The sequence below is a fragment of the Pteronotus mesoamericanus genome, unplaced genomic scaffold, assembly GCF_021234165.1.
Source record: "Pteronotus mesoamericanus isolate MK-2021 breed Mesoamerican mustached bat unplaced genomic scaffold, CSHL_Meso_final contig_639, whole genome shotgun sequence".
Classification (NCBI taxonomy): Eukaryota; Metazoa; Chordata; class Mammalia; order Chiroptera; family Mormoopidae; genus Pteronotus; species Pteronotus mesoamericanus.
This window is the reverse complement of record NW_026555223.1, coordinates 539,386-564,981: the sequence shown is the minus strand read 5'-3', so window position 1 is coordinate 564,981 and position 25,596 is coordinate 539,386. Positions and strand designations below refer to the sequence as shown.

At 56.6% G+C, this 25,596-nt stretch overlaps 1 protein-coding gene across 1 annotated transcript; it reads left to right on the top strand.

The window, feature by feature from the left end:
• The first annotated feature begins 1,533 nt into the window (after positions 1 to 1,533).
• LTBP4 (latent transforming growth factor beta binding protein 4) lies at positions 1,534 to 24,881 on the top strand. The gene is made up of 30 exons (XM_054580756.1): positions 1,534 to 1,811; positions 5,188 to 5,379; positions 5,559 to 5,806; positions 5,877 to 5,979; positions 6,393 to 6,467; positions 6,548 to 6,670; positions 7,141 to 7,305; positions 8,057 to 8,206; positions 8,316 to 8,423; positions 9,009 to 9,140; positions 9,222 to 9,347; positions 10,126 to 10,251; positions 10,762 to 11,004; positions 11,421 to 11,546; positions 11,635 to 11,754; positions 12,946 to 13,074; positions 13,296 to 13,421; positions 13,771 to 13,893; positions 14,107 to 14,238; positions 16,031 to 16,162; positions 16,242 to 16,367; positions 17,738 to 17,884; positions 19,259 to 19,525; positions 19,718 to 19,789; positions 20,080 to 20,208; positions 20,393 to 20,539; positions 21,519 to 21,671; positions 22,590 to 22,958; positions 23,307 to 23,459; positions 24,467 to 24,881. Exons 1-30 carry the CDS (start codon positions 1,562 to 1,564, stop codon positions 24,625 to 24,627), a joined length of 4,653 nt encoding a protein of 1,550 aa, XP_054436731.1. The 5' UTR covers positions 1,534 to 1,561; the 3' UTR covers positions 24,628 to 24,881.
• The last annotated feature ends 715 nt before the right edge of the window (positions 24,882 to 25,596 follow it).

Here is a 25,596-nt window from a genome sequence, read left to right as displayed (position 1 = left end):
TTTCTTCTGTATCTCTTCTCTTTCTCCCTTACTCATCTGTTTCTCCCACCATCGTTGTCTCTGTTTCTCGCCAAGCCTCTAAAGGACTCTCAAGGCCTGGTTCCTTCCTGTAGTGGGGTGGGAGGGGTAGAAGGGTGGGCAGAGCCGCTACTGGAAGACCTCCTGGCTGGAAGGCCCCTTGGCGGGGGGACCCGCGGGAGGGGTGGCTGTCAGCCTAAGGGTGGTCACAGCTCCTTCTCTGCCCCCTCCCACCCAGGCTGCAGCAGGCCAGAGCTCTGCTGAGGCGACTGCGGCCCCGCGGGCCGGGGGGCCGGGCACTGCTGAAAAGAAGGCCCCCACAGCGCGCCCCTGCCGGCCAGACCCAGGGTAAGAACATCCGCCTTTCCTCTGCCGCCAGGGGCGGGGGGGTTCCGGGCCAGATAAAGCCGTCTGGTTCCCACGGTCCAGCCGCTGCCTAGCGGCCCCCCACTGTAGCTCAGCACCCTAGCCCGGGACACAGCCCCCTCTAGGGACCCCAGCGTCCGGCCTCACGAGGTGAGCCTGGGAGAGAACCAGACGCTGGCCAGAGGCGCTGACCCGCGGGGGTGGGACCGGGAAGCCAGGCGTCCGGGCTTCTCTTGGCCAAAGAGGGGGGCACTATCCCGGCAGAGTGCAGCCGAGCTAGCCCAGACAACAAAAGCGATTGTGCGGATTGGCGCCTGCCCGGTCACTGAGTGCCCAAAATTGCCGGTCGGCTAGAGGCCAAAGGCCTCCCCCTGTTTCCCTTGCTCTCCTCTTGCTCCAGCTCTCACCCCTGGGCTAGCACATCCCCTAGTTTTAACCACCCTCAAAAGTCCCCCTCCTGCTGTGGCCTTCAGCCCAGATGTGTCCCCTCCTCCCTAAAGTCTTCCAGATGTGGGCCTCTGGCCAGATGTAAGGACCCCCGCCCACAGCCTCAGTCCACCCTTTCCCCTTATCCATTCTGACTTCTACCAGGTCGGAGGGGGGGGGTGTGTCCTGGCCAGATGTGAGTGTATCCTCAAATGACCCCCCGCCAGCGTTCTCCCCACCATGCAGACCCCCAATTCCTTCATGTGTTCAGGTGCGCTGACACTTTCCTCTCACGTATGTGCCACCTGACTGCCCAGATGTGCCATGACAGCCCTTTATCCATAGGAAGCCCCTATCTCTGTACCTAGGGCAGAGAATCAGCCCTTAGCCGCCACCCCAAATGCGGCCCCCACTTCTCCTTCCTCTTCGTGGATTCAGCCCTGTCTGGGGAGGAACGGGCCCGCCCCCACCTGTTCCCTTCCTCGCCGCTCCCCTGCGGGCCCCATTCACTTGTTGGTGCGAGGGGGAGACAGAGGGGGCGCCCCCCTCCCCCTGCGCGCCTAGCGCCCGGCCTGCGCGCCTCTGGCTGTGCGCCCAGCCCCACGCGCCCCCGCGCGGCCGCCGGGGAGGGAGTGGTGGGGAGGGGGGGCCTGAGCGGGGGCGCGGCCGTCCTCCCCCGCGGGCGGGCGGGTGCGGCCGGGCCCCTCGGGCGGGCTGGGGCGGCGGCGCGGCGGAGCGCGGCGCTGCAGCCATGGCGGGCGGCGCGCGGCTGCTCTGGGTGTCGCTATTGGTGCTCCTGGAGCTGCTCCGGCCGCAGCCCGGACAGAGCCAGCTGCGAGAGCGCCTCCGCGTGCGCTTTACCCCAGCGGTGTGCAGCCTGCGCTGCGTCGATGGGCCCACCGGCCCTCGCTGTACCCCGATCTGCGCGCCCCGCAACACCACCAGCGTGGACAGCGGCGCGCCCGGCGGGGCGGCCCCGGGGGGACCCGGCTTCCGCGCCTGTGAGTGCGGGGTGGTGGTCCCGAGGGAGGGGTTCTCAGGGGAAGGAGAAACCCTCAGGGATGGGGGAGAAAGTCCTCCAGGGAGAGGGAGCCCAGATTCCCTGTGCTGGGGGACTCCTGGTTACTTAAGGAAGGGAGCTTCAAATCCCTGGCATTTGGGGTTGGGTCCTTAGGGTCCTGATTTTTCAAGCAATGGGATTTCTCAGGGACCTGTGGCGTCCCACGTGAGGGGACTGAGGCCGACTTTCGAGCCTTTGAGTCAAAGTTCGGGATACCAGAATTGAGGGCCCTGGGAGCTTGGGAAAAGGGGGCCTGAATTCTGAGACTGTAATGGGTCCCTGGAGGCCAAGGGAGAGTTTCAGGGCCCTGGGGGCGGGGGAGTAGTTTCTGCGTCTGTGGGTGAGAGGGGTCAGGGAAGTCCAGGAGAGGGGTGCCTGTGTGGAGGGGGACTGGGATGAAGAAAGTGGATGAGGAGAGCTGAGAGGGAAAGCGTCCATAGAAGGAGAGTGTCTGCAGAGCCCTGAGTTGTGAGGGTCACACGTGGGAGAGAAATCCATATAGGAGGCCTAGGGGATGGGGTGATCCCCTGGGGGCAGAGGGGGCAGGAGGAGGGTTCGCACCAGGCACTCCTAGAGATAGGTAGCGCCCAGGACTTCAGGTGAGGTTGGGAAAATGGGCCACCTGTTTGCCCCAGGATGCGGGGATAGGGGGGCTCTTGGGGTCTAGGCCTACCTGCCCCCAACCCAGGAGGCCCTCTGGAGTGGGGAGTGGGGGCCCCTGGCGCCGAGAATTCGCCCAGCCTGGCCCCCAGCCAACCCAGCCCTGGCGGCGTGAGCTCATCTCCCGCCTGAGCCTCCGCCCGCTGCCACTCCTTCTCTCCTCCCCTTCCTCCCTCCTTCCTTCACTCCCAGCCCAGCCCCAATGCGCCCGTGCCAGGCGCCGTGCCCAGGCGGGTGCCAAGCCCCTGGAGGCACAAGGAGGGGCATGTGAAGGGGACCTGACCTTGGCAGGACCCCGATGTCCTCAGCTCCTCACTTCTCCAGGGGCGAGGGGAGTTGGCCATGCACATCTAGCAGCTTGCCCAGGCCTGGGAGCCCTCAGGGAGCTGGGTGGGGGCCTGCATTCAGGCCAAGAGAAGGTGGAGAAATGCTCTCGGAGGCTGGGAAGTGCCCCCAGACCTAGCTTGATTACCACAACCCCCAGCAGAGATCTTTCCTATTTTGGAATCTTGATTCCTAGTTAAGCCTCCCGTAGGCCTGTCACTCACTTAAGGACCCGTGTTGAAGCACCCTGGAGTCCTGGCCTGGCTCCCCTCGCTAGGAGAGCCCAGAGCCCCTGCCCTCAGACCTTGATCACCCCCCAACAGTAGACTCCAGGGGAGCTCCCTCCCTCCCGTTCTTCTGATGTAATGCCCCCGACTGTGCTCCTCACCAGAGTTGTGTAGTATTTTTCTGAGCTACTGCTCTCCACTTTCTGGAGAAGCCTTAGGTTACAAACACTATATACACTGATAACTCCACTTCCTAGCTGAATTCTCTTCCCACAAAAACTGCCACTTTCTTATATTTCCAACTGAATCCCATTAGAGATTCCTAATTCCAGTCTTTCCGAGTCCTGCTCTTTCAGCTGACCCCCTCCCCAGGAACTTCTCGTTCATCTGTCTTCGCGGAACTCCAGAGTTGGTCTTGATCAACTGATTCTCGCAGGAGGACTCCAGACACTGTGTTCTCCCCAGGCAGCCATTAAACAGAAGATTTGGGCATCTAATCCTTTAGCGGGGAGAGGCGGGGGAAATTCCACAGTATCTTCGAGTTTTCCCAGACTACTGAGGTTCTCCTGTGCTGGAGACTCCCAGAAGTCCACTTCTCCTTCTAACCCTGTTCTCAGCACCCTCACACTGGCCACCCCCTAAAAGGAACTAGAGTGCTGGAACTCCTGTTGAATGGATGCCTTAGTTCCTCTAAGCTAGGCTCTCTCCCGTTCAGTTCCGGAAAACTTGGCCGCCTTTGAACCCCGGAGTACTGCCCTCTAGCTGATTTCCTCCTAGGAGTCCAGTCTTTTTACCCTTCTAAAATGAGGGGCTCTGTCTCTCTATGCGTTTCTCTCTCCAGTGATGGCTCAGAATACCACACACGCCTTCCCGGATGGCCCCGGCGCCTGCCCCCTTCCTCCCCTCCGTACAGCTGTCTCCAGCTGTTCTCGGTCACCCCTGGGGAGAAAGGGAGGGGGTGCCCCCGAAGCGTATGTCCGGCCTTCTTTGGCTCAGCGGGCCGGGGCTCCCTAAGGATCCGGAATGTGCAGCCACCGCCCTACCCCTGCCGCGCCCCTCTCTTTGTTTACCCCGCCGCACAGCTGGCAGTGCCCCTCCCAGAGGTGGCCTGGGGCCCAGCGAGGGCGCGCAGAGAGAGGAGGCGCGTTCCCGCTGGTGGCCCCGCCCCGAGGATCCTGGAGGCGGGAAGGCCGGGCTAGAGCTCTGGAGCCTAAGCCAAAGGGATGCGGGCGGAGACCTAGGGCGGTGGGCGGAGCTAGAACGCCTAGATAGCCGGCTGGCAGGGTGGGAGGGGTGTGAACAAATGAGCCCGGGCAAATTAGCGAGTGGAAAGGAGATGGGCGGAGATAAAGGCAGCGAGTTGGAGGACTTGATAGGCGGAGTTTAGAATTCCGCGGGTGGAAGGTGATGTGGGCGGGGCTGCAAGGGGGGCGTGGTGCAAGGGAGTGGCTAAAATGTGGTTTTAGTCAATGCTAGGGACCAGATGGGATTTCGGGGCTGGAACACCGAAACTCGGGGTCAGACGGCGAGATGGGCGGGGCTAAATACTTCTGGAAAGGGCGCCAAATATGTGGTGACAGAAGATGATTTGACTTTGGATGGTGGGCACACAATGTAATGTACAGATAAATATCATAGAAATGTACACTTGAAGTATATACTTTCATTAAGCAATGTCACTATAACAGGTTTAATTAAAAATAAATAAATACATGCTTATGGAAAGCTAGAGTGGGTGGGGCCGAGCCAAATGGGCGGGGATAACGTGTGGGCGGGGCTGGCACTCTGGGAACTCAATCAGAAAGTGGGTCTCCGGAGGGAGGGTGGGGTAACATGTAAGTGAATGAAGAGCTGGAGGGCGTGGCAAGCCGACCGAGTGGGCTAAGCTATACCACAGAAGTCTGGGAAACCGGACCCAGCCCAATGCAGGTAGCCAAAGATTGGTGGCCGTGGCACAAGACAGCTTAAGGTGTAGCGACGAAGCACTGAGTGATAACTTTGAGGGTTTTCTTATAATGTTAGGGACAGAGCTAGTTTGGATGCGCTGGCCCCAGGGATGCCTGCCAGGAAGGTTGTTGACTCTGAGCGTCCTTGCTCTCCCCCTAGTCCTGTGTCCCTTGATCTGCCACAACGGCGGTGTGTGTACGAAGCCTGACCGCTGCCTCTGTCCCCCGGACTTCGCTGGCAAATTCTGCCAGTTGCGCTCCTCCGGTGCCCGGCCCCCGGCCCCAGCCATGCCAGGCCTCACCCGCTCGGTGTACACCATGCCGCTAGCCAACCACCGGGACGACGAGCACGGTGAGAGTGCGCCGGGGTCCTCTCCTAATCCTGTGTCTGCCACCTCGTCATTCCTTTGACCCCCTTCTTTCCTGCTTTCTCCCGAGGACCCTTCTCCAGTGTGCCCTTCCCCCCATTCCTAGCCCGATTCTGTAAGAACCCGGGTAGATACCACTTTGCCCCGCGGTGCCTCCCTCCAGGAGTGGCCTCTATGGTGAGCGTCCATGTGGAGCACCCGCAGGAGGCGTCCGTGGTGGTGCATCAGGTGGAGCGTGTGTCCGGTCCTTGGGAGGTGGCGGATGCCGAGGCAATGGCTCGGGCAGAGGCGGCGGCGCGGGCGGAGGCCGCGGCACCCTACACGGTGCTGGCACAGAACGCTCCCCGTGAGGACAGCTACTCAGACGCCTCGGGCTTCGGTTACTGCTTTCGGGAGCAGCGCAGAGGCGAAGTGAGAGGAGGCCGGTGGGGAGGGGCCCCGTGTATGCGCAGGGACTTGCTCACCCAACACTTTTCCACAGTGCTCTTCCCCACTGCCCGGGCTCAGGACGCAGGATGTGTGCTGCAGAGGGGCCGGTGTGGCCTGGGGCGTCTATGACTGTCAGTCGTGTTCGGAGATCCTGGGTAAGCCCCAGGACATTCCGGAGGTGCTTGGAGCTGGGGAGGCATGAGACACTCCCCTGCCCCGCGCCCCACACTCTGCACCAAGATAAACCCAGTTCACAGATTAACCATGCTTCTCTGGTTGTGGCGATCACTTCCAGTCTGTAGGCCTGTCCATATCGTTTTGGGGCTGCTCACCCCACTTTCTGAATTTGACTGTTCTGTTCTCATCCTGTTTTTGTGCCATGCATGGCCTTGTGATACATTTCTGGAACCTCCCTCGTTGCCTTCTGTCAGAACCTCAATTTTAATTAAGGCTGACCTTACACTCAAACGACATCCAATATCTTCTAGTCCCTTCCACCCCACTTTCGTCCCTGCCCACTCCATTCTCGATCCCCTTGCTCCGGCCCACCCCTCTCCTCTCTCTACAGGGAACTCCAACCAAGTGGGGGCCCCAGGTGGTCCGTGTCCAACGGGCTTTGAAAGGGTTAATGGGTCTTGCGAAGGTGAGTGGGATAGAGGTTGGAGAGACCTAGTTCTGGGGACAAGGCCGGCAGGGAGCCTCACCCTCTATCCCTCCTCACAGATGTGGATGAATGCGCAACTGGAGGGCGCTGTCAGCACGGGGAGTGTGCAAATACGCATGGTGGGTACACATGCGTGTGCCCTGATGGCTTCCTGCTGGACTCATCCCGCAGCAGCTGCATCTGTGAGTCACCAAGAGGGGGCTGAGGCTGAGTCCCATGTCCCGATCTGCCTCCAGACCTCATCCCAGAACATCCCAGGACCTTTAATTCCCTTAGACACCCCAAGGTCCTCCAAGACCCCCAGTTCTCTTATCAGATCCCTCTGAGACTTCCTGAACATTCTTCAGCCATTTCTAAGAAGGCCTCAAACCTTTTGGACCCAATCCCTTCAGATCCGCAGGCTTTCTTCAGCTCTCTCAGCACCGCCCCCCAAATATCTTCACCTTCCCCCACCAGACCTTCTTCAGACCCTGAGATCCTCCTCAGATTGTCTCATTCACCCCCTCAGACTCTCCTCAGGTCCCAAACCTTTTTCTGATCTCCAGACCCCTCTCAGACTTCTCCTGAATGTCCCTCAACCCACCAAATCCTCCCTGGGTGCCTTACTTCTCAGCTCCCTAGCCCCTGACTGAAAGATTTCCTTCTCCCCCAGCCCAACACGTGATCTCGGAGGCCAAGGGGCCCTGTTTCCGTGTGCTCCGTGATGGCGGCTGCTCACTGCCTATTCTGCGCAACATCACCAAACAGATCTGCTGCTGTAGCCGTGTGGGCAAAGCCTGGGGTCGGGGCTGCCAGCTTTGCCCACCCTTTGGCTCAGGTGAGGGCCTTTTGCTTGGGCTTACACCTAGAACTGACGTGCACTGTGCCCACTCTAGGCCCCGCCCAAGGCCCCGCCCCCCAACACTGAGGCTCACAGCACTGAGGCTCACAGCCCTCAAACCTGGTTGAGCCTTAGTCTTGGCCACCTCCTCATCCTCTGAGACCGAGTCCCCTCAGACTGAACTACACTCAGGCCACACCCATCCTTGGCCACACCTACCCCTGAGACACACTACCTTAAAGTTAGGCTTTGTCTTCTGAGCATCACCGCCAGCTTTGGCCGCTCCTAGCTCGAGAGATTTGCTGCTTACCCTACCGTGTCTCCTTGCTTTAGCCAAATCCCCAGCTCCTGAGACACTGCCTTCAGCATAGGCTCCACTTAGGGTCCTGCCCCAGACATGCCCCTCCATGAGGCACTTCTCTGGAAATCTAGCTTCTGCCTAAAACCAGATCCCACAATGGGCCTGTTTCCTGGCATTCAGCCTAGTCTCTGTAGACCTCAAAACCAGACCCTACCACCATCCCAAATATGGGAAACCATCCTTGGTCCCACATATGGCCTCCGAGACATTCCATTCTTTGGCAAGGGTACCACCCCACCCCGACATCTAATCCAAACTCCTGACAAGCTTCCAGGCCAACCCCCACCCCTAGCCAGGGCAAAATCCTAGTGCGTCTCCCCCCCCACCCCCCACCCCCCCGGTTTCATGCCCTCTCTCTGCCTCTCTCCCTCCCTTTCCTGTTCCCAGAGGGTTTTCGGGAGATCTGCCCTGCTGGCCCTGGCTACCACTACTCGGCCTCTGACCTCCGCTACAACACCAGGCCCTTGAGCCAGGAGCCACCCCGAGTGTCCCTCAGTCAACCGCGTGCCCCACCCTCCACTCCTCGGTCACCCACAGGTGAGCTGGCTTTTGGAGGAGGGATGTTGTCTCTCATAGGAAAAGGAAGAGAGAGGAGTGGGGACACCCACATCCAGGTCTCCACTCAATGATAGCCTTTCTTTACCAGGATTTCTGCCCACCCATCGCCCAGAACCTCGGCCTGAGCCCCGGCCAGGCCCTGAGCTTCCCCTACCCAGCATCCCATCCTGGATTGGTCCTGAGGTCCCTGAATCAGGTTTGGTACAGGGAATCCAGGGCATTGATGGGGGCATTATGGGGAGGGGTCTTAGGGGAAGGTTTCAAGCAGGGACGCCACAGCCAGAGGAGTTAAGGAGGATGGGAAGAGGTAAAGGTATGGAGGGTTGTGTGGTGGTTACTTCAAGAGCTGGAGTCAGACGGGCTGGGTTCAAGTTGTCTGTTAATTGGGCAAGTCATTGAGCCTCAATCTGCTCATCTGTAAAACAGTAATCACCGTGAGGATTCAGTGAGCTGTCTCTAAAGTGTCTGGCCCATAGTAAATGCTCAGTTAATGTTATACAAATACTTATTTTCATGACAGCACTAAGAATGTATCTGAGGCGGAGAATTAGAGAGCAAAATATTTTCAACTGGAGATTTTTAGGTGGTATTATGGGGAAATTTAGGGAGAGGATTTGAGGAGAACATCCCACGATAAAAAGAGGGTGATCACAGGTGGGGGACGACTTTGGGAGGGAGGTCCATGAAGGTGTTTTAGGCAGAGGACCTGAGGGGATTGAACTGGAATGAATGGCACAGAGGATTCAGAGATGGGAGAACTCTGGCTGACTGGACCCCCCAGGTTCCTCCGTGGGCATGTGTCAGCGCAATCCCCAGGTCTGCGGCCCCGGACGCTGCATCCCACGGCCCAGTGGCTACACCTGCGCGTGTGATTCCGGTTTCCGGCTCAACCCGCAGGGCACTCATTGCATTGGTGAGCTAGACCGAGTGGGTCGGCAGAGTCAGGGCGGGCTGGGCCGGTTCACCTCCTGACAAGTCCCCTCCGCGCCCTCAGACGTGGACGAATGTCGCCGCGTGCCGCCGCCCTGTGCTGCCGGACGCTGCGAAAACGCGCCAGGCAGCTTTCGTTGCGTGTGCGGCCCGGGATTTCGAGCAGGCCCGCGGGCTACGGAGTGTCTGGGTGAGAAACCTGCCCTGCCTGGCTCCAGATTTCACCTCTGCACGATCTCGCTCCTACTATCCCCGCAGAGTGGCTCCCGCCCTCTCCCCCTTCCTCAGACCCCTTTGGCTCTACCATTGGAGCCCCGGCCCCTGGCCTGCCCCGCCCCCGGGCCAGCTCACGCTCTCCCTTCGGCCTCTCCACTGCCTCTTCCCCGCCCAGTTGCCCCTTCCGGTCTCGGGGGACCTCTCCTCTACTGCTACTCAACCTTTTCCTCCGACAGTTCTGAGCACGCCCTCTCTTGGCCCCGCCCCTTCCCCGTGCCAGACTGGCTCCCGCCGGTCCCCTGGCCCCCGCCCCTGTCCTACAGCTGCCGGAACCTATCTACTGAGTACCGCCCCTGATTCCCACCCTGCCACACCAGTGCCCCGTCCGAAGATCGTCCCTTCCCTCTCTCCTGCCACCCCTTTGCTCGGTCCCCCAAGCTTTCCTTCCTTTCCTTGCCCTGCCCAGGCACTGTCCTTTCCACATTGCCCCCGTCACGGTTCACCTCTCGGCCTCTGCTCTGGTGGGGACCCCAGACCCTGTCCTGCCTTCCCCACTCAAGCCCCACCTTGGTCTTAAATCTACCTACTGCGAGCCCCTCCTCGCTGCCCTCGTCTCCCGCCCCTCCCGGCTCCGGCCCTAGTTTGGCTCCGCCCCTGCCCACCCCGCCTCCTTGAGACTGCGGGGCCTCGGGGGGAGGGGGCGGAGGGAGGAGTGTCTGCCCCAGTTTCAGCCGCCCGGTTTGTGCCCGCAGACGTGGATGAGTGCCACCGCGTGCCGCCGCCCTGTGACCGCGGGCGCTGTGAAAACACGCCAGGCAGCTTCCTGTGCGTGTGCCCTGCTGGGTACCAGGCTGCGCCCCACGGAGCAGGCTGCCAGGGTGAGGGACTGGAAGGGGCCAAGGGGAAGGGGTTGTGGGCGAAACGGCAGAGCTAGTGATGAGGGCTGGAGAGACTGAGCAATGAGGCTGGCTGATGGAGACAGAGGCCAGGTTCTGAGAACAAGATGTGCAGCCTGATGGCTGCAGCAGCAGTGACATGAGGATAGAGAGGCCAAGTGATGGGAAACAGAACGACTGAGTCATAGAGGATGGATATGCCAGTTATAGGGAACAGAGGAGAAGGAGGCCCACACTGGTGGGGATGAGTAAGGCAGAGTTCTAGAAGGCAGACAGGCCGCTTGTAACAGGGATTGAAAAGATGCAGGGGTGGAGGATGCAGAGCTAGAATGATGAGAGATAGGGTGGCCAAATGATGGCGACAGGGAGGAAGCGATGGAGGATGGAGTGCCGTGATGGCGACCGTGTGGGAGAGGGTGGGAAGTCAAACAGATGGAGGCTGGGCAGAGAGTGTAGAATGGGAGGCATAAAGGGGTCCCCTGCCCCCTGCAGATGTGGACGAATGCATCCAGAGCCCAGGCCTCTGCGGCCGAGGGGTCTGTGAAAACCTGCCCGGCTCTTTCCGCTGTGTTTGCCCGGCTGGCTTCCGGGGCTCAGCGTGTGAAGAGGATGTGGATGAATGTGCCCAGGAGCCACCACCCTGTGGGCCAGGCCGCTGCGACAACACTGCAGGCTCCTATCACTGTGCCTGCCCTGCTGGCTTCCGATCCCGAGGGCCGGGGGCCCCCTGCCAAGGTGAGGATGCTGAGTCCAAGTGCACTCCACCCCCATTTATTGTGGGGACAGAGAGGCAGGGTGATGGAGCTCAGTGATGAAGGACGGGTCAGAGGGTAGAAGGGACAGAGAGGGTGGGAGACTCTCACTCCAGAATCTTCTCCCCTTTCTCCAAATATGAAGGTGTCCTCCATATCACCTGCCTTTTTGGATGATCCTCTTGTGCTTGTGGGACCCTTGAGGAGGGGACAGCTCTGAGGCAGGAAGGGCACATTCAGGAGGTGGTGTCCAGGCACCCTGGACAGCTGTGGAAGGACCATTAATGGGGAAATGAGGCAGGAGGGAACAGCCTGGGCAAAGTGCTGAGGTGGGTGGTGAATGGCAATGGGGAAGGGCCCCAGCCCCTTCCACAGCCCCACTGGTTCCCTCTGCCCCAGATGTGGATGAATGTGCCCGTAGCCCCCCGCCCTGTGCCTATGGCCGGTGTGAGAACACAGAAGGCAGCTTCCAGTGCATCTGCCCAACAGGCTTCCAACCAAACTCTGCTGGCTCTGAGTGCGAGGGTGAGGCCGGGGAGGGAGGGAGGGCTGTGGATGGGTGAGGGGGCTATTGGGTCACTCCTTCAAAGCTGTACTCTCCCCTGCCCCCCAGATGTGGATGAGTGTGAGAACCACCTGGCATGTCCTGGACAGGAGTGTGTGAACTCACCCGGCTCCTTCCAGTGCAGGGCTTGTCCTGCCGGCTACCACCTGCACCGTGGCCGATGTATTGGTGAGCTCAGGCTCTGGCTGCGACCTTGGATCTGCATCATGACTCCTGACCGAGATGGTGACCCCTGTCCTAGACTATAACCCACACCTGGTCCATAACTTCCTGACCTTGACCTCAATTCCCTTACCTGAACCACAACCTTCAGAGCCTGACTGTGACTTTTAACATAGACTATGGACCCCTGACTCAGACTGCAGTTCCTGACATGAACCACAATCCGTGACCCTGAATGGGACTTCTTATTCTATGACCCATGAACCCTCAACTTGATATTTGACCCTAACCATGATCCTTGCTAGTAACCTGATCACAGCACTATAGCAGCTGTGACCCTCCTGACCCTGCCTGTTTCTGGCCCATATGTGATCTGTGACCCCTGAACTTGACTGTGACATTTGGCCTAACCATAACTCCTGACCATAACTCTGACCACAACTCCTGACTCTGTGTGACCCTTGATCCTGTCTCCTTCACTGCCCCGGTCTCTTCTCAGAGTCCCTACCTTGGGGCCTGATTTGGTTCACGATCCCTGGTCCCAGCCCCTGAGTAGAGGCAGAATTCTGGACCCTGACTATAACCCCAACTTCTGATCCTAATTGGTCTCAGATCCCAGTCACTGACTCTGACCCCTGACTCTTCAGAAAGCCATCCAATGATCCTGGTTGATAATACTGGACCCCTTACTCTAATTAATTTATGACCCCCAGACCAGTCCGAAGTCCCTTCACCTGACCCTAGGATACTGGCACAGGGAGTTCCCAGAAACCCAGACCCATAGGGCCCCCAATTATGGTCCCCAGAATCAGAGAAACCTGGTCTCCACAACCCACTTCTTCCATGGAGCCTTCACCACATATTCAACCCAAAACACTTCTCACCGCCTCCTCCAGACCCCTTACCCCAAGGGGATCCGTCTTGTGTGTCTCTAGACTGGACCTCTTCTTCTTTCTTCTTTCTTCTTCTTCTTCAAGAATTTAGACAGAGGGGAAGGGAGGGAGAAAGAGGGAGAGAAACATCAATGTGTGGTTTCCTCTTGTGTGCACGGCGCTGGGGACCTGGCCCACAACCCAAGCAGGTGCCCTGACTGGGAATCGAACCCGCAACCCTTAGGTTTGTAGGCTGGTACTCATTCCTCTGAGCCACACCAGCCAAGGGTAGACTGGACCCTTTCTGAAGCCCTCCTTCCCACAGATGTGGATGAATGCAGTTCAGGCGCCTCCTGCGGCCCCCACGGCCACTGCACTAACACCGAAGGCTCGTTCCACTGCAGCTGCGCGCCTGGCTACCGGGTGCCGCCTGGCCGGCCCGGACCCTGTGCAGGTGGGCAGGATGGGGCAAGGGCCGGAGAGAGCCTGCGCCATGCCCTGGGTTCGTGGACGAGCCTGTTAGGGAGGTGGATGCTGGACTGCAGAGCTGTGGGTGGAGCTTAGAAACCCACCATTTGGGATGGGACTTGGGGGCAAGATTGCCTCTTCGGGGGCAGGGTTTGGGTTTCGGGGGCGGGTCCAGTGACCCTCAGGTCTATCTCTTGGGTATCCTAGACGTGAACGAGTGCCTTGAGGGCGACTTTTGCTTTCCCCACGGCGAGTGCCTCAACACTGACGGCTCCTTTGCCTGTACTTGTGCCCCCGGCTACCGGCCGGGACCTCGTGGAGCCTCCTGTCTCGGTCTGTACCCAGGCGAGGCCTGGACCTGGAAAGGGTGATCTTACACCAGGAAAAGGCAGGACGAGTAGAAGAAGGTGGAATGGGGAATCTGCATTTTGGACTGCGTTTGGGGGGCAGGGCTTGTGGACCCTGTGGCCTAGCAGTGAGGGGCGGAGTTTGAATAGCTGCCCAGTGATTAGAAAGGACTGAGCCTAAACTTGTCCAAGGAGTGGGGCTTGCAGGGAGGGAGGAGCCTAAGACAGGTTGCTGAAGGTGTTAAAGGCTTTGGAGCCAGAGGGGCGTGGAGGGGTGTGGCCTGAGAGGTTAAACAGAGGAAGAGGTGCGTCCGGTTTTGAACACTGTCCTGCAGACGTGGACGAATGCAGCGAGGAGGACCTCTGCCAGAGCGGCATCTGTACCAACACTGACGGCTCCTTCGAGTGCGTCTGTCCTCCGGGACACCGCGCCAGCCCCGATCTCGCCTCCTGCCTCGGTGAGAGGCCCCGCCGCTACCTGACCCTTCCTTTCTTCCCTTTGCCTCCTGTCTCCCGCCCTCTGCCCTCTTTCTCTCTCTCGAGCCCTCTTCTCTGAGTCCCCGCCTCCTCCTCGCGACTGTCTTCTCCCCTCCTTGATTCCCCCATCTTTTCTCCTTTGCCTCTCAACCGCCCCCGCTTCCGGCATCTGACCGCCCTGCCTCACACCTCAGACGTGGACGAATGTCGCGAGAGGGGCCCAGCCCTATGCGGCTCCCAGCGTTGTGAGAATTCCCCTGGCTCTTACCGCTGTGTCCGAGACTGCGACCCGGGTTACAGGGCGGGCCCTGAAGGCACCTGTGACGGTGAGACCACTGCCCTTGCCCCTAGGTTTCTGGGGTTGGTTCCCTTGGGGACCGCATGTCTCTGGGACTTATGGGGAGGAAAAGGGCCCCAGCCAATGCACTTCACTCTGTGCCCATCTCTGTGCTGGGAATAAACCACCAGTGTATTTTTTCCTTTGTATTTGTTTTTCTTTAAAAATTTTTATTTGTCAATTACAGTTGACATTCAATATTATTTTAATTTAAAAAAATTTTTAGTGTATCTAGTACTTTATTGTGAGGGCGAGGTGGGAGGATGGGGAAAATCACTGCTGTCAGGAAGTGGGCCAGGCCTCACGACCAGAAGCAGCCCATGCCCCCTCTGCCTGCTGAGTTACCCCAGCAAACCATCCCTAACCTAAGAGCAGTTGACCTCGTCCCCTCCCCGGCCCCCCATCCCTCTGCCCAATGAAAACTTCTTGTTTCTCCCTCTTCAGGCTCCTTCTCTTTGGACCCGCCCTCTTCCCACCTTTCAGGACTCACTCTCCTTCCATCTGTCTCTCCAAAGAAGGGCAACTTTGGCTGTCCCAGGCCCCATCCTTTCCCAAGGAGAAATTCCCCAGGTTTCTCCAAGCACTGACCCCTGCCCACTTAAACTCGACCCTTCAAAGTGCTATTTGTCCCTCCAGATTCAATCCTTTGCCTTTCCTCAGACTTCTCCAGGTCTTGGAAACTACCGGTCTACACCTACCAGTTTCTGCTCCACCTTCAGACCACCTTTTGCCTACTCTTCTCATTTTCAATGACTTCCCACCCCTCCATACCCCCACCTCACCCCTCACCTCTCAGCCTCTGGTCCCCATTCCCGTAGCAGGCTCTGGCAGGGTACTGGCTGAGACAGGAGGCTAGGACTAATCTAAGACATGGTTTTGGATGGAGTGTGGGTCAGCATTTTGTGGAACAGATGAAATGACTGTGGGCTGCCTTTGGCTCTCTGGTTGCCAGACCTCTGACTCATGGAAACCTAGGTCCAGGGGTTCTCATTCACTAATTCCACAAGAATGCACTAAGTACCTGCTGTGTGCCAGACATTGGGGGTGCAACAGGCAATAAGTCAAAATTTCTGCCTTCATGGAGCTGATGTGGGGAGAGGGGATGGACAGACAATAAATAGGTAAATTTTTGGTCTTTCCGTTTATTTTGATTTCTTTTTAAAAGTATATTGATTATGCTGTTACAGTTGTCCCAATTTTTCCCCTTTTGCCCCCCTCTACCCAGTACCGCCCCCACTCCCTCAAATAGGTAAATTAATTTAAAACTCACTCAGCAAACAATTTGGGGCACCTGCTATATGTTATATACTGTTATATGCCCTGGGAATACAGTAGAGAACAAGACAGACACAAGTCCCTGCTGTTTTGGAGTTTCCATTCTAGGGAAGTGGCTATAAAATAATGTCAAGTTTAAAAAGGAAAGTAGAACAGGATAAATGGACAGGGATGACAGAGCAGTAGGGGAGAGGGTGCTAGGCGGGCTTGACCTAGACAGTTGAGTGAAGCGAGGAAGGAAGCCATGGAGACAGTTGAGGGAAAAGTGTTCCTGACAGAGGGAACAGCAAGTGCAAAGGCCTGAGGTGAGGCCATGTTTGGGCTGTGCGAGAAATGGCAGTGAGGCCCTAGGAGTTATCATCACTGTCAATCTTTAGAAGCTCAGACTCCTAGAATACAAGATTCACAGACTTCTCAGTCATGAGAACTGAAAGTGGCATGAGGAACCTATGAATCTTGACCTGTGACTCCCCTCTTCTCCCCTCATGCTGTCCCTGCTCTTGCAGATGTGGACGAGTGCCAAGAATATGGCCCAGCAATTTGTGGAGCCCAGCGCTGTGAAAACACTCCCGGCTCCTACCGCTGCACGCCAGCCTGTGACCCTGGCTACCAGCCCACGCCTGGGGGCGGATGCCAGGGTGGGTGTCCATTGGGCTTTGGGTGAGCTGTAGAGGAGCCAGAAGGTCCAGCAATGGCCTGATTGTCTCCTGGTTGCAGATGTGGATGAATGCCGGAACCGGTCCTTCTGCGGGGCCCATGCTGTATGTCAGAACCTGCCTGGCTCCTTCCAGTGCCTCTGTGACCAGGGCTACGAAGGGGCGCGGGACGGGCGTCACTGCGTGGGTATGGGGCTCCAGGGGTTGGGTGGGGCCAAAGGATGGGGTAAAGGTTGGTCAGGCCAAGCCCCTCTTCATAAATCTGAACAATGTGAACTTTGGGGGTGTGGAATTGAGACCTTGGGATATAAGATCATCTTCATGTCAGGAAAACCTCTTCATTCAGATTATGTTTTGGGGATGCTTTTTAAAAATCAAAGTATGTAAAATGCACTAATTTTAAATGTACATAAACATTATTTTTCCTCAACATTTTCTGAGTTAAACATGCAGCATGACCTATTGTTATCTAGTATTAGATTTATTATTTAATTATTTTAATCATTAGATCTAATTATTTAGATAATAATTAGATTATTATAATTATTTCATTATTATCATTTTATAATACTTGCTTCCTTATATATCTATCCATGAATCCACCTAATTTTTTTGATAGATTTTTCAAAAATGATTTTATTTATTTATTTTTAGAGAGAGGAAGGGAGGGAGAAAGAAGGAAACATCAATGTGTGGTTGCCCCTTGCGCACCCCCTACTGGGGACCTGGCCTGCAATCCAGCCATGTGGCCTGACTGGGAATTGAACCAGTGACCCTTTGGTTCACAGGCCAGCACTCAGTCAACTGAGCCACACCAGCCAGGGCTGGATAGATTTAAAATTACACTCATCAGTACACTTCTTTCTGAATTCTTCAGTGTGTGTATCATTTATTGGTGTTCAATAGGTGTTTATAGAGATTTTCATTTGCTGTTCAATTTATATACAGTGAAATGCATGAATCTTAATTATGCATTCACTTAAGTTTTGACAGATGCCAACACAACAGGCTATAATTCTTTAAAGGGAATTAAAATCTTGAAGTCATGGGATATATTTGAACTTCAGGCACATTTGGATCTAGGAATTGTAACAAGACTACCTGTCTCCCTCTCTCGGCTCTATTTTCCTCTATTACATTATTTTCAGACAGATTCTCTTTTCACAATGACAGAGATGGCCTGAACACCTATGGCTAACATCCTCAGCTTGGAAACCATAGCTGCAGAGAGGGGCTCTTTCTCAATATTTCCAGCCCAAATCCCAGGACTGGCTTTGACTGGCTCAGCTTAGACACTGCCTGCCTCTGAACCAGAGAAATGCAGCAATCTGGTTAGCTGTGCCTAGGACTTGTTCCCACCTCTAGGAGTAGATACAGCTCTGCTCAAAACACAGGGGCTGAAAACGGAGGAGTAGAAGGCTTCCAAGGGAAATTCAGTGTTTGTCACTAGAAGAGAAATCAATGACGGGGTCTGGGCCATTAAAAATACCCATTATATTTGAAAGCTCAGAGTTTACCACCACTGACTTCCTCTCCCCTGTTGTTTTCTGCTCATAGATGTGAATGAATGTGAAACACTACAGGGTGTGTGTGGAGCTGCCCTGTGTGAGAATGTGGAAGGCTCCTTCCTCTGCGTCTGCCCCACCAGTCCTGAGGAGTTTGACCCCATGACTGGACGCTGTGTTCCCCCACGGACTTCTGCTGGTGAGGCTGATTTCAGCGTCTATTTAACTGATGGCTGCTTGCCGCACAGGAAATTGATGTGGTCTAACCATGCCTGATGTGGACAGCCGCCATCACTTAAATGCCATTGTTTTAAACAACGAAAAACTCCAGAACTCATGGGTTAACCTGGGTAGTGCGACTCAGCAACAGGAGAACTAGATCCTGGCCCTGCCTGACTTTACTAGATTTTTCCATTCAACAATGTTCACAAGGACATCCACTGTGTTTCATCCCTATTCTGGGCACTGGGGACACAGTAGTGACCAGGGAAGATCACTCTGTTTTGAAGATGCTCACAGTACGGTGGGGACCGACAGAGATATCACTAGACAGTTACAACCCAAAGAAATCAGTGCTGGGATGAGGAAGCTTGGGCCAGAGGGAATGGCCTGTCTTGAAGAAAGGGTTGTGGGACTCCAGAGGAAGTGCCTGCCCGGCCCAAGAGAGGAGTTAGGGAGGGCTTCCTATAGGAGGGATGTCTGAGCTGAGAGCAGTCTGGTGAGTAGAAGTGAGCCAGGTGAAGTGGGTGAGGGTGGCATTTGGAGCAGAGAGCAAGGGCAAAGGCAAAGGTCAGGCAAGGCAAGAAAGGGCCTGGCATGTTGGAAGAACAGAAGTAAGTTCAGAGAGGCAGGCTTTACAGAGCAGGGGAAGGAGTGGGGAGGGAGCCAGGAGCAAAAGGCTGGTGCCACGTGATACTGACTCACCATGGTCAGGAGGTTAGGTTGGGCCCGGGGTTACCCTGGCACCACGGAAGGGTTTTAGGCAGGAGGGGAGGTATAATCAGACCGTGAAACCTGCTCTGGCTGCCCCATGAAGGTGGGTTGGAGGAGGTGATCCTGGGTGCTGGAAGACTAGGCAGCAGGCTGGCACAGGGACCGGGCAGAGAGGACAGGACTGGATCAAGGCAGCAGTCATGGGAGGGGAAGAGGGGGCAGGTGAGTGAAACACTCCAGAGGCTGAGCGGACGAGCTGCGGGGCTGCCTGGCTGAGGGAGAGGCGACCTGATGCAGGCCTGTGTTTGGGTATGAAGGCTCCAAGGCCAGTCTGGGACACATTAGATGTGAGAACCCAGGGAGACATCCAGGAGGTAAAGGAAACCCCCTCTCCTCCTACCCAAACTGCAGCTTTGATAACAGGCCAGATGTCTGGGAGAGTGTGAGGTGGGGAGGCAAGAAGTGCAGAAATGACAGGAGGTAAAAAGAGGAGAAAGACATAAGAAAGTAGGAAAATATGACAGAGTGGAGTCTGGTTCTGCCAATAATGGCTGGGAGCCCTTTGTGACTCAGTTTCCCCATTTATAACGTGGGGGCTGGAGGTTCAGCCCACACTCACTAAAGCCTCTTACCTCCGCAGGCACATTTCCAGGCTCGCAGGACCAGGCACCTGCCAGCCCTGGTCTGCCCGCCAGGCCACGCCCACCACCCCCACCCCGCCGGCCAAGCCCACCTAGGCAGGGACCTGTGGGCAGCGGGCGCCGGGAGTGCTACTTTGACACGGCAGCTCCAGATGCATGTGACAACATCCTGGCTCGGAATGTGACATGGCAGGAGTGCTGCTGCACCGTGGGTGAGGGCTGGGGCAGCGGCTGCCGCATCCAGCAGTGCCCGGGCACTGAGACAGGTGGGCATGGGCTGCCGCGTGGGCATGGTCTGAGGGTTTGGGTAACGGGCATGGGGCTGAGAGGTGGGCACAGACAGATGTGAGGGCTGAAGACTTGGCGGTGAAGGGTGGCGTGGGGCCAGAGTAAACACTGAGGTCTGGGGTGGGGACTGGGGTTTTGGATTCTGGGCTTAGCCTTGTCTCTCTGTGCAGCTGAGTACCAGTCACTCTGTCCCCATGGCCGGGGCTACCTGGCACCTAGTGGAGACCCAAGCCTCCGGAGAGGTGAGGCCAGACCTTAAGCCCCACCCACCTTCAGCCCCCGCCCAGTTCCTGTCCACCCTGCCTGTTTTCCATGTTTCCTCTCACACCTTTTCTCAGTCTCCTCCCACCCATCTCTCTATCTCCATCTTTCCCTGTCTCTATCTCGGAGTCTCTGTCGCCATCGCCCTGTCTCCCTCTTCTCTGGTCAAGCCACACAGCCACACCCCCTCCACCATCCAGCCCGCCCCACACCCTGGCCCGCATCCATCTCTCTTGGTGGTGGCGCGCCTCTGACCATCCTTCCCACACAGATGTGGACGAGTGCCAGCTGTTCCGAGACCAGGTGTGCAAAAGTGGCGTGTGCGTGAACACAGCCCCAGGCTACTCGTGTTACTGTAGCAATGGCTACTACTACCATGTCCGGCGACTGGAGTGTGTCGGTATGAGCCCCACCTCCATCATTCCCCAAAATATCCTCCACCACGCCAGCCCCTCTCTGGAATGTGGCCACCACTAGTAGTACGTCCTTCCTCGGGTCCAGACTCTATCTATCACTGTCAATGCACTGGGGAACTCGCAAAGTGTTGAGGGCTGCTTCCTAACCACTGCCCCCATCCATCCTAGACAATGACGAGTGCGCAGACGAGGAGCCGGCTTGTGAGGGCGGCCGCTGCGTCAACACCGTGGGTTCTTATCACTGCACATGCGAGCCCCCGCTGGTGCTGGACGGCTCACAGCGCCGTTGCGTCTCCAACGAGAGCCAGAGCCTGGGTAACAGGGCCTCAAGCCCGCCTTGCTCCTCCCAGCCAATTACTCCCCACCCAAGTCATGCCCACACCGCACAGCCAGCCCCTTGGGTCCCACTTCCTTTGTGCCCATTGGCTGAATTGGCAGTAGCCCTACCTTATAAGATGGTTGTAAAAAATTTTAAGGTCAGAACAGGGCTTGGTCTAAGTGCTAAAGGTATGCTCCCTATTGTTTCCCTGTGTATCTCTGACTCTTTCTGCCTTTTTTTGGGTTTCTGTCTTTAGGCTTTTCTCTGACTTTGACACCTTCTGGGTCTACTGCTGTTTCTTGGTCTGTTGCTTTCTGTCTCTTTCTGCATCTTTGCTTACCAGTTTCTCTTTTTCTTTTTAATTTATTGATTTTGAGAGAAAGAGAGAGAAACATTGATTTGTTATTCCACTCACTTATGTATTCATTGTTTGACTCTTGTATGTGTCCTGCCCAGGGACTGAACCCACAACCTTGGCATATCAAGATGATGCTCTAACTCACTGAGCTACCCAGCTAGGGCACCTGTTTTTCTTTGACTCTTTGACTGTTTGGATGTGTTTGTTTCTATTTCTTTGTGCTTTCTCTCTCTCTCTTTCTTGCCCATGGACCCAAACTCTGTTACTACAACATGCCCAAATACTCCATTCAAACAATTCTGGGAGAGGAAGAGCAACTGCCCCAAGGCCACACAGCCCTCCGGAGGCCAGGCTTGGAGAGAGCTCCCTCAGACCCTGCCTGCTAGCCGTTGGAGCACCTCTGCTCTTTCCTTCTATATGACAGCCTCATATCAGATCAGGTCCTGTCCTCTATTCAGAACCTTGGAACTCTAGCTTCTGGGAGCCAGATCACAGCTGTTGAGAAGGGTTTGTTGATAGGCAGAGGTTGTTAGGCTGCTCCCGAAGGAGAGGAGGCTGAGCATTTGGGAGGATCTAAGTGTCAGTCCCACCCTGACGCATGTGGTCTCTGCCCTCAGATGACAACCTGGGAGTGTGCTGGCAGGAAGTGGGGGCTGACCTTGTGTGCAGCCGCCCTCGGCTGGACCGTCAGGCCACCTACACAGAGTGCTGCTGCCTATACGGGGAGGCCTGGGGCATGGACTGTGCCCTCTGCCCTGCCCAGGACTCAGGTACTGCCACCTGCCTGCGTCACACTCAGAGGCCCTGCCCCTCAGGTTCCAAATCCAGACCCTTAGATCTCCTAGTCTTAGACCCAGTGTTAGACTCCCAAATGTCCAAGCCCATCCCTAAATCTTGGTCCCTTAGTTCCCAAGTCACATCCCCAAGACCTCCCAGTCTTATCAGCAGGTCCCACAGTTCCAGTCCCGTAGGGCCCTGAGGTCTGGTCTCTTAGACCCTCAACTCCTGGTCTCCAGAATCCCAAAACATCCCATGAGACCCCCCCGCCCCCAAATTCTGGACTTTAGACCAGTTGTTCCAACTCTATCATCGTGGCCCACGGACTCTGGTCATAACTGACAGGCCTCCAGGTGCCATTGCTTTGGACATCCATATCCAGGTGCCTAAGACCCCAACACACAGGGCTCTTAAAACCCTTGGTTCCCCCAGTTGTCAGCCTTCAGGAACCCAGCCCAGGCCCAGGCCCAAAGACCCCACACTCAGGTCTCAGACCTCCAGGTCCTGTGGCTCAGATCCCCTCCCATGCATCCTGGCCCCTCAGACCCTGAGTAGCAGTTTCTGCGAATTCCCAGTTCTGGTCCCTAAAACACCAGCATCACATTTCTGTTGGCCTCTCGTCTGAGTTACCATGGGTCCCCCAAATTCCAGCACATTGGACCATAATTCTTAGCTGCAATCCTTCTCACCCCAGTACCTTCAAATCCTAGTCTCAGCCCTTGGAACCTCAATCCTGGCCCCAGGACCCCTGATCCTCACCCTGCAAGTCCAGGCCCCTCCTCTGAAGCCCCTTCCATGCCTGAGCCCAAGGCCCTCCCGCCCTCTCCTCTGGGTTCTTCCCACAGCGGGGACATGAATGGTAGGTGCAAGGCAAGCAAGGGATGACTGTTAGGCTTGGCTCCTCTTCACAGATGACTTTGAGGCCCTGTGCAATGTGCTGCGCCCCCCTGCATATGGCCCCCCGCGGCCAGGTGGCTTTGGACTCCCCTACGAGTATGGTCCAGACTTAGGTCCACCTTACCAGGGCCTTCCGTATGGGCCCGAGTTGTATCCACCACCTGTGCTACCTTATGACCCCTACCCACCGCCACCTGGGCCCTTCGCCCGCCGCGAGGCCCCCTACGGGGTGCCGCCCTTCGACGTGCCTGACTTTGATGATGATGGCGGTCCCTATGGCGAATCTGAGGCTCCTGCTCCGCCCGGCCCGGGCACCCGCTGGCGCTATCGGTCCCGTGACACCCGCGGCTCCTTCCCAGAGCCTGATGAGCCACGTGAAGATGGTGAGCACTGCAGGCTGATGGGGACTGCGATGAGGACCGAGCTGTGCAGATTTGGAGACAGGGAGGAGGGAAGGAGAGAGATGCAGAAACAAAGAACCAGGGGTAGAGACAGGCTCAGAGAGATGGGGAAGTACAGATGAAGTCACAGAGAATAGAGACTTACCTAGAGACCCACCAAGAAACAGGCGCAGACGGGAAAGCCAGGGAGAGTCCCACAGCGCCCCCTGGAGAGGGATGGACCATTCAAAAGGGGGCACGCAGGGATATAGAGCCAGGGGCTCAGTGGCCTTTGGGAAACGGGAGAGGAGGCACAGACCCTGAATCAGGGAGTCTGCTCATTCTCCGCAGGCGCTCTGGCTGGGCCTTACCAGGGGCTGGAGGCGGAGGAGTGCGGAATCTTGGATGGCTGTGCCCATGGCCGCTGTGTGCGTGTCCCCGAGGGCTTCACCTGCGACTGCTTTGACGGCTACCGCCTGGACATGACCCGCATGTCCTGCGTTGGTGAGGGGATGGCAGGGGCCAGTGTGTACGGGGAGAGGGTGGAGGCTCTGACTAAAGGTGGGTGCTCAGTGACATCAGCGGGAAGGAGCAGCCTGACAAAGGCAAAGTCAGGCGTGAGGGAAGCAGAGCTTGGCCCCAGCGCCTGGCCTGGGCTCGGAGCAGGGCAGAAGGGCGGAATCCTGCAGCTGTGATGGTTAAGGTGTGATGCAACCTTGGGTTAATTTGCTTGACCTCTTGGAGAGCTTCCTGTCTGTAAAGTGGGAATATGAATCATGTTTGCCTAGTTCAGACAGTAGTAATGCAGGACTCTGAGGGAATTAGAGAGGTCTCAGACTCGGCCCAGCGAATTGCTGTGTGACCTGGTCAGGTGACTGTCCCTCGCTAATTTTTTTCATCTGAAGGGACCATAGTCATAGAACCCATTTCAAAGAATTGTGAACAGTGTTAATATCGATTTACAATGACACTGTAAATCGAGGGTCAGGAAAAGGGAATTGAGTTCCTCAAGGTCTCACAGCTGGGGGCTGGGCACTCAGGGCCTCGAGAGCTCGTCTGAGAACCTTCGCGGCAGAGTGCAGGCTGGCTGTGCAACACCGGCAAGGGGCTTCCCCACCCTGGGCCTCAGTCTGCACGTAGGTGAAAGCAAATCGCAGAACGTACTTCATAGGATTATTCGGAGAATAAATTTAATTCAGGGGATGTGCTTAACACATGTCTAGTTTGGAGTAAACATTTACTGTGGTTGGTATGGCCATCAGTATTATTTTCTTAACAAAAACCTAGTGATTTAGGGACTACTGTACCCAGCTTACAGCACACCAAGCTGAGGCACAGAGAGGTTAAGCCACCTGCTCAGTCTTGTGCAGATAGCAGATGGTACTGGCAGGGCACGAACTCATCCACGAGGCTCCGCATCCATACCCCTCTTCCCCAGGAGCCTCGGGACAGGGAGTCAGACTCCCAGGTTCCCAGCGCTGAGCAGCAGCTCTCCTGTCCCTCCTCCGCAGACATCAACGAGTGTGACGAGGCTGAGGCGGCTGTTCCGCTCTGCATCAACGCGCGTTGCGTCAACACCGACGGCTCCTTCCGCTGTGTCTGCCGCCCTGGATTTGCACCCTCCCACCAGCCGCACCACTGCACGCCTGCCCGGCCTCGGCCTCGGGCCTGAGCCTCAGCAGCCCCCGGTGCCTCCCCGCCGTGCACGCGGGCTCCCTGCGGCACCCCCGCTCCTGCCTGCTTGCGCGCATGGGCACAGGGATGCCGGCCCTGGCAGAGTGGACGACTGATCCGCAGACGCAGAAGGAAGTGGGGACGCCCTTCGCTGCTCCCGCCACCCCCAGCCCCTCCTACCGACTCCGCAGGCCCGGGCCTAGCCCAGTGTCTCCTTCATATTTCTAATCCTTTTGATAAAAGTTTTCAATTAAAAAACACCTATTTTGTACCTTCTGCCTCTTTCTGCATGTTTTTGAAAGTCTAACTCTAGAGTTTGTTCTTTGAGCCACTAAATTATATCCTCTTCTATCCTGACTCCTATCTTCTATTCTATCCTGATTCCTTATCTATTAATTTCCGTGCCTGTCGTCCGTCTCTTTAATGGCCTCCATCTCTCTCCTTTGTCTCTTTCTCTTTGTTTCCTCCTTTCTCCTTTCTGCTTCATTTTCTCTGCCTGAGACTCTGTCTTTTAGTCTCTGTTTCTATGTCTTTCTCTTTTTCCTATGTTTCATTCTCCCTGATCTTGAGATAAATCTTGCCTCTGGTTTTTTAACTCCAGTACTGACCCTCCCAACAAACCCTGCTGGCGCTCCCTGTTCCCCTCCCTGTGTGGAGCCCCAGCAAGGAATGGGATGGGGTAGGCTCTGTGCAGGGTGCTCCCTCTTTTCTCAGCTAGAGGGTACCCTGTATTACCTCATGCTCTCCAAAGAAGTCAAAAGCCACCCTGGGACTAGTGGGACATAGGGCCGGGGTTGGGGGGCAGGCAGGAGCACCCGGAGGGTTAAACCCAGGCCTGGGCCCCAGATTTGGCTGTGACAAAGCAGGGAGTGGCAGTCCAGGTGGGGGCTGGAATGAGCTATGTGGGGAAGGGTAATGTAGCCCCCAGGGCCCCCGCCTAATCCCTGGCCATGTGGGGAGTCCAAAG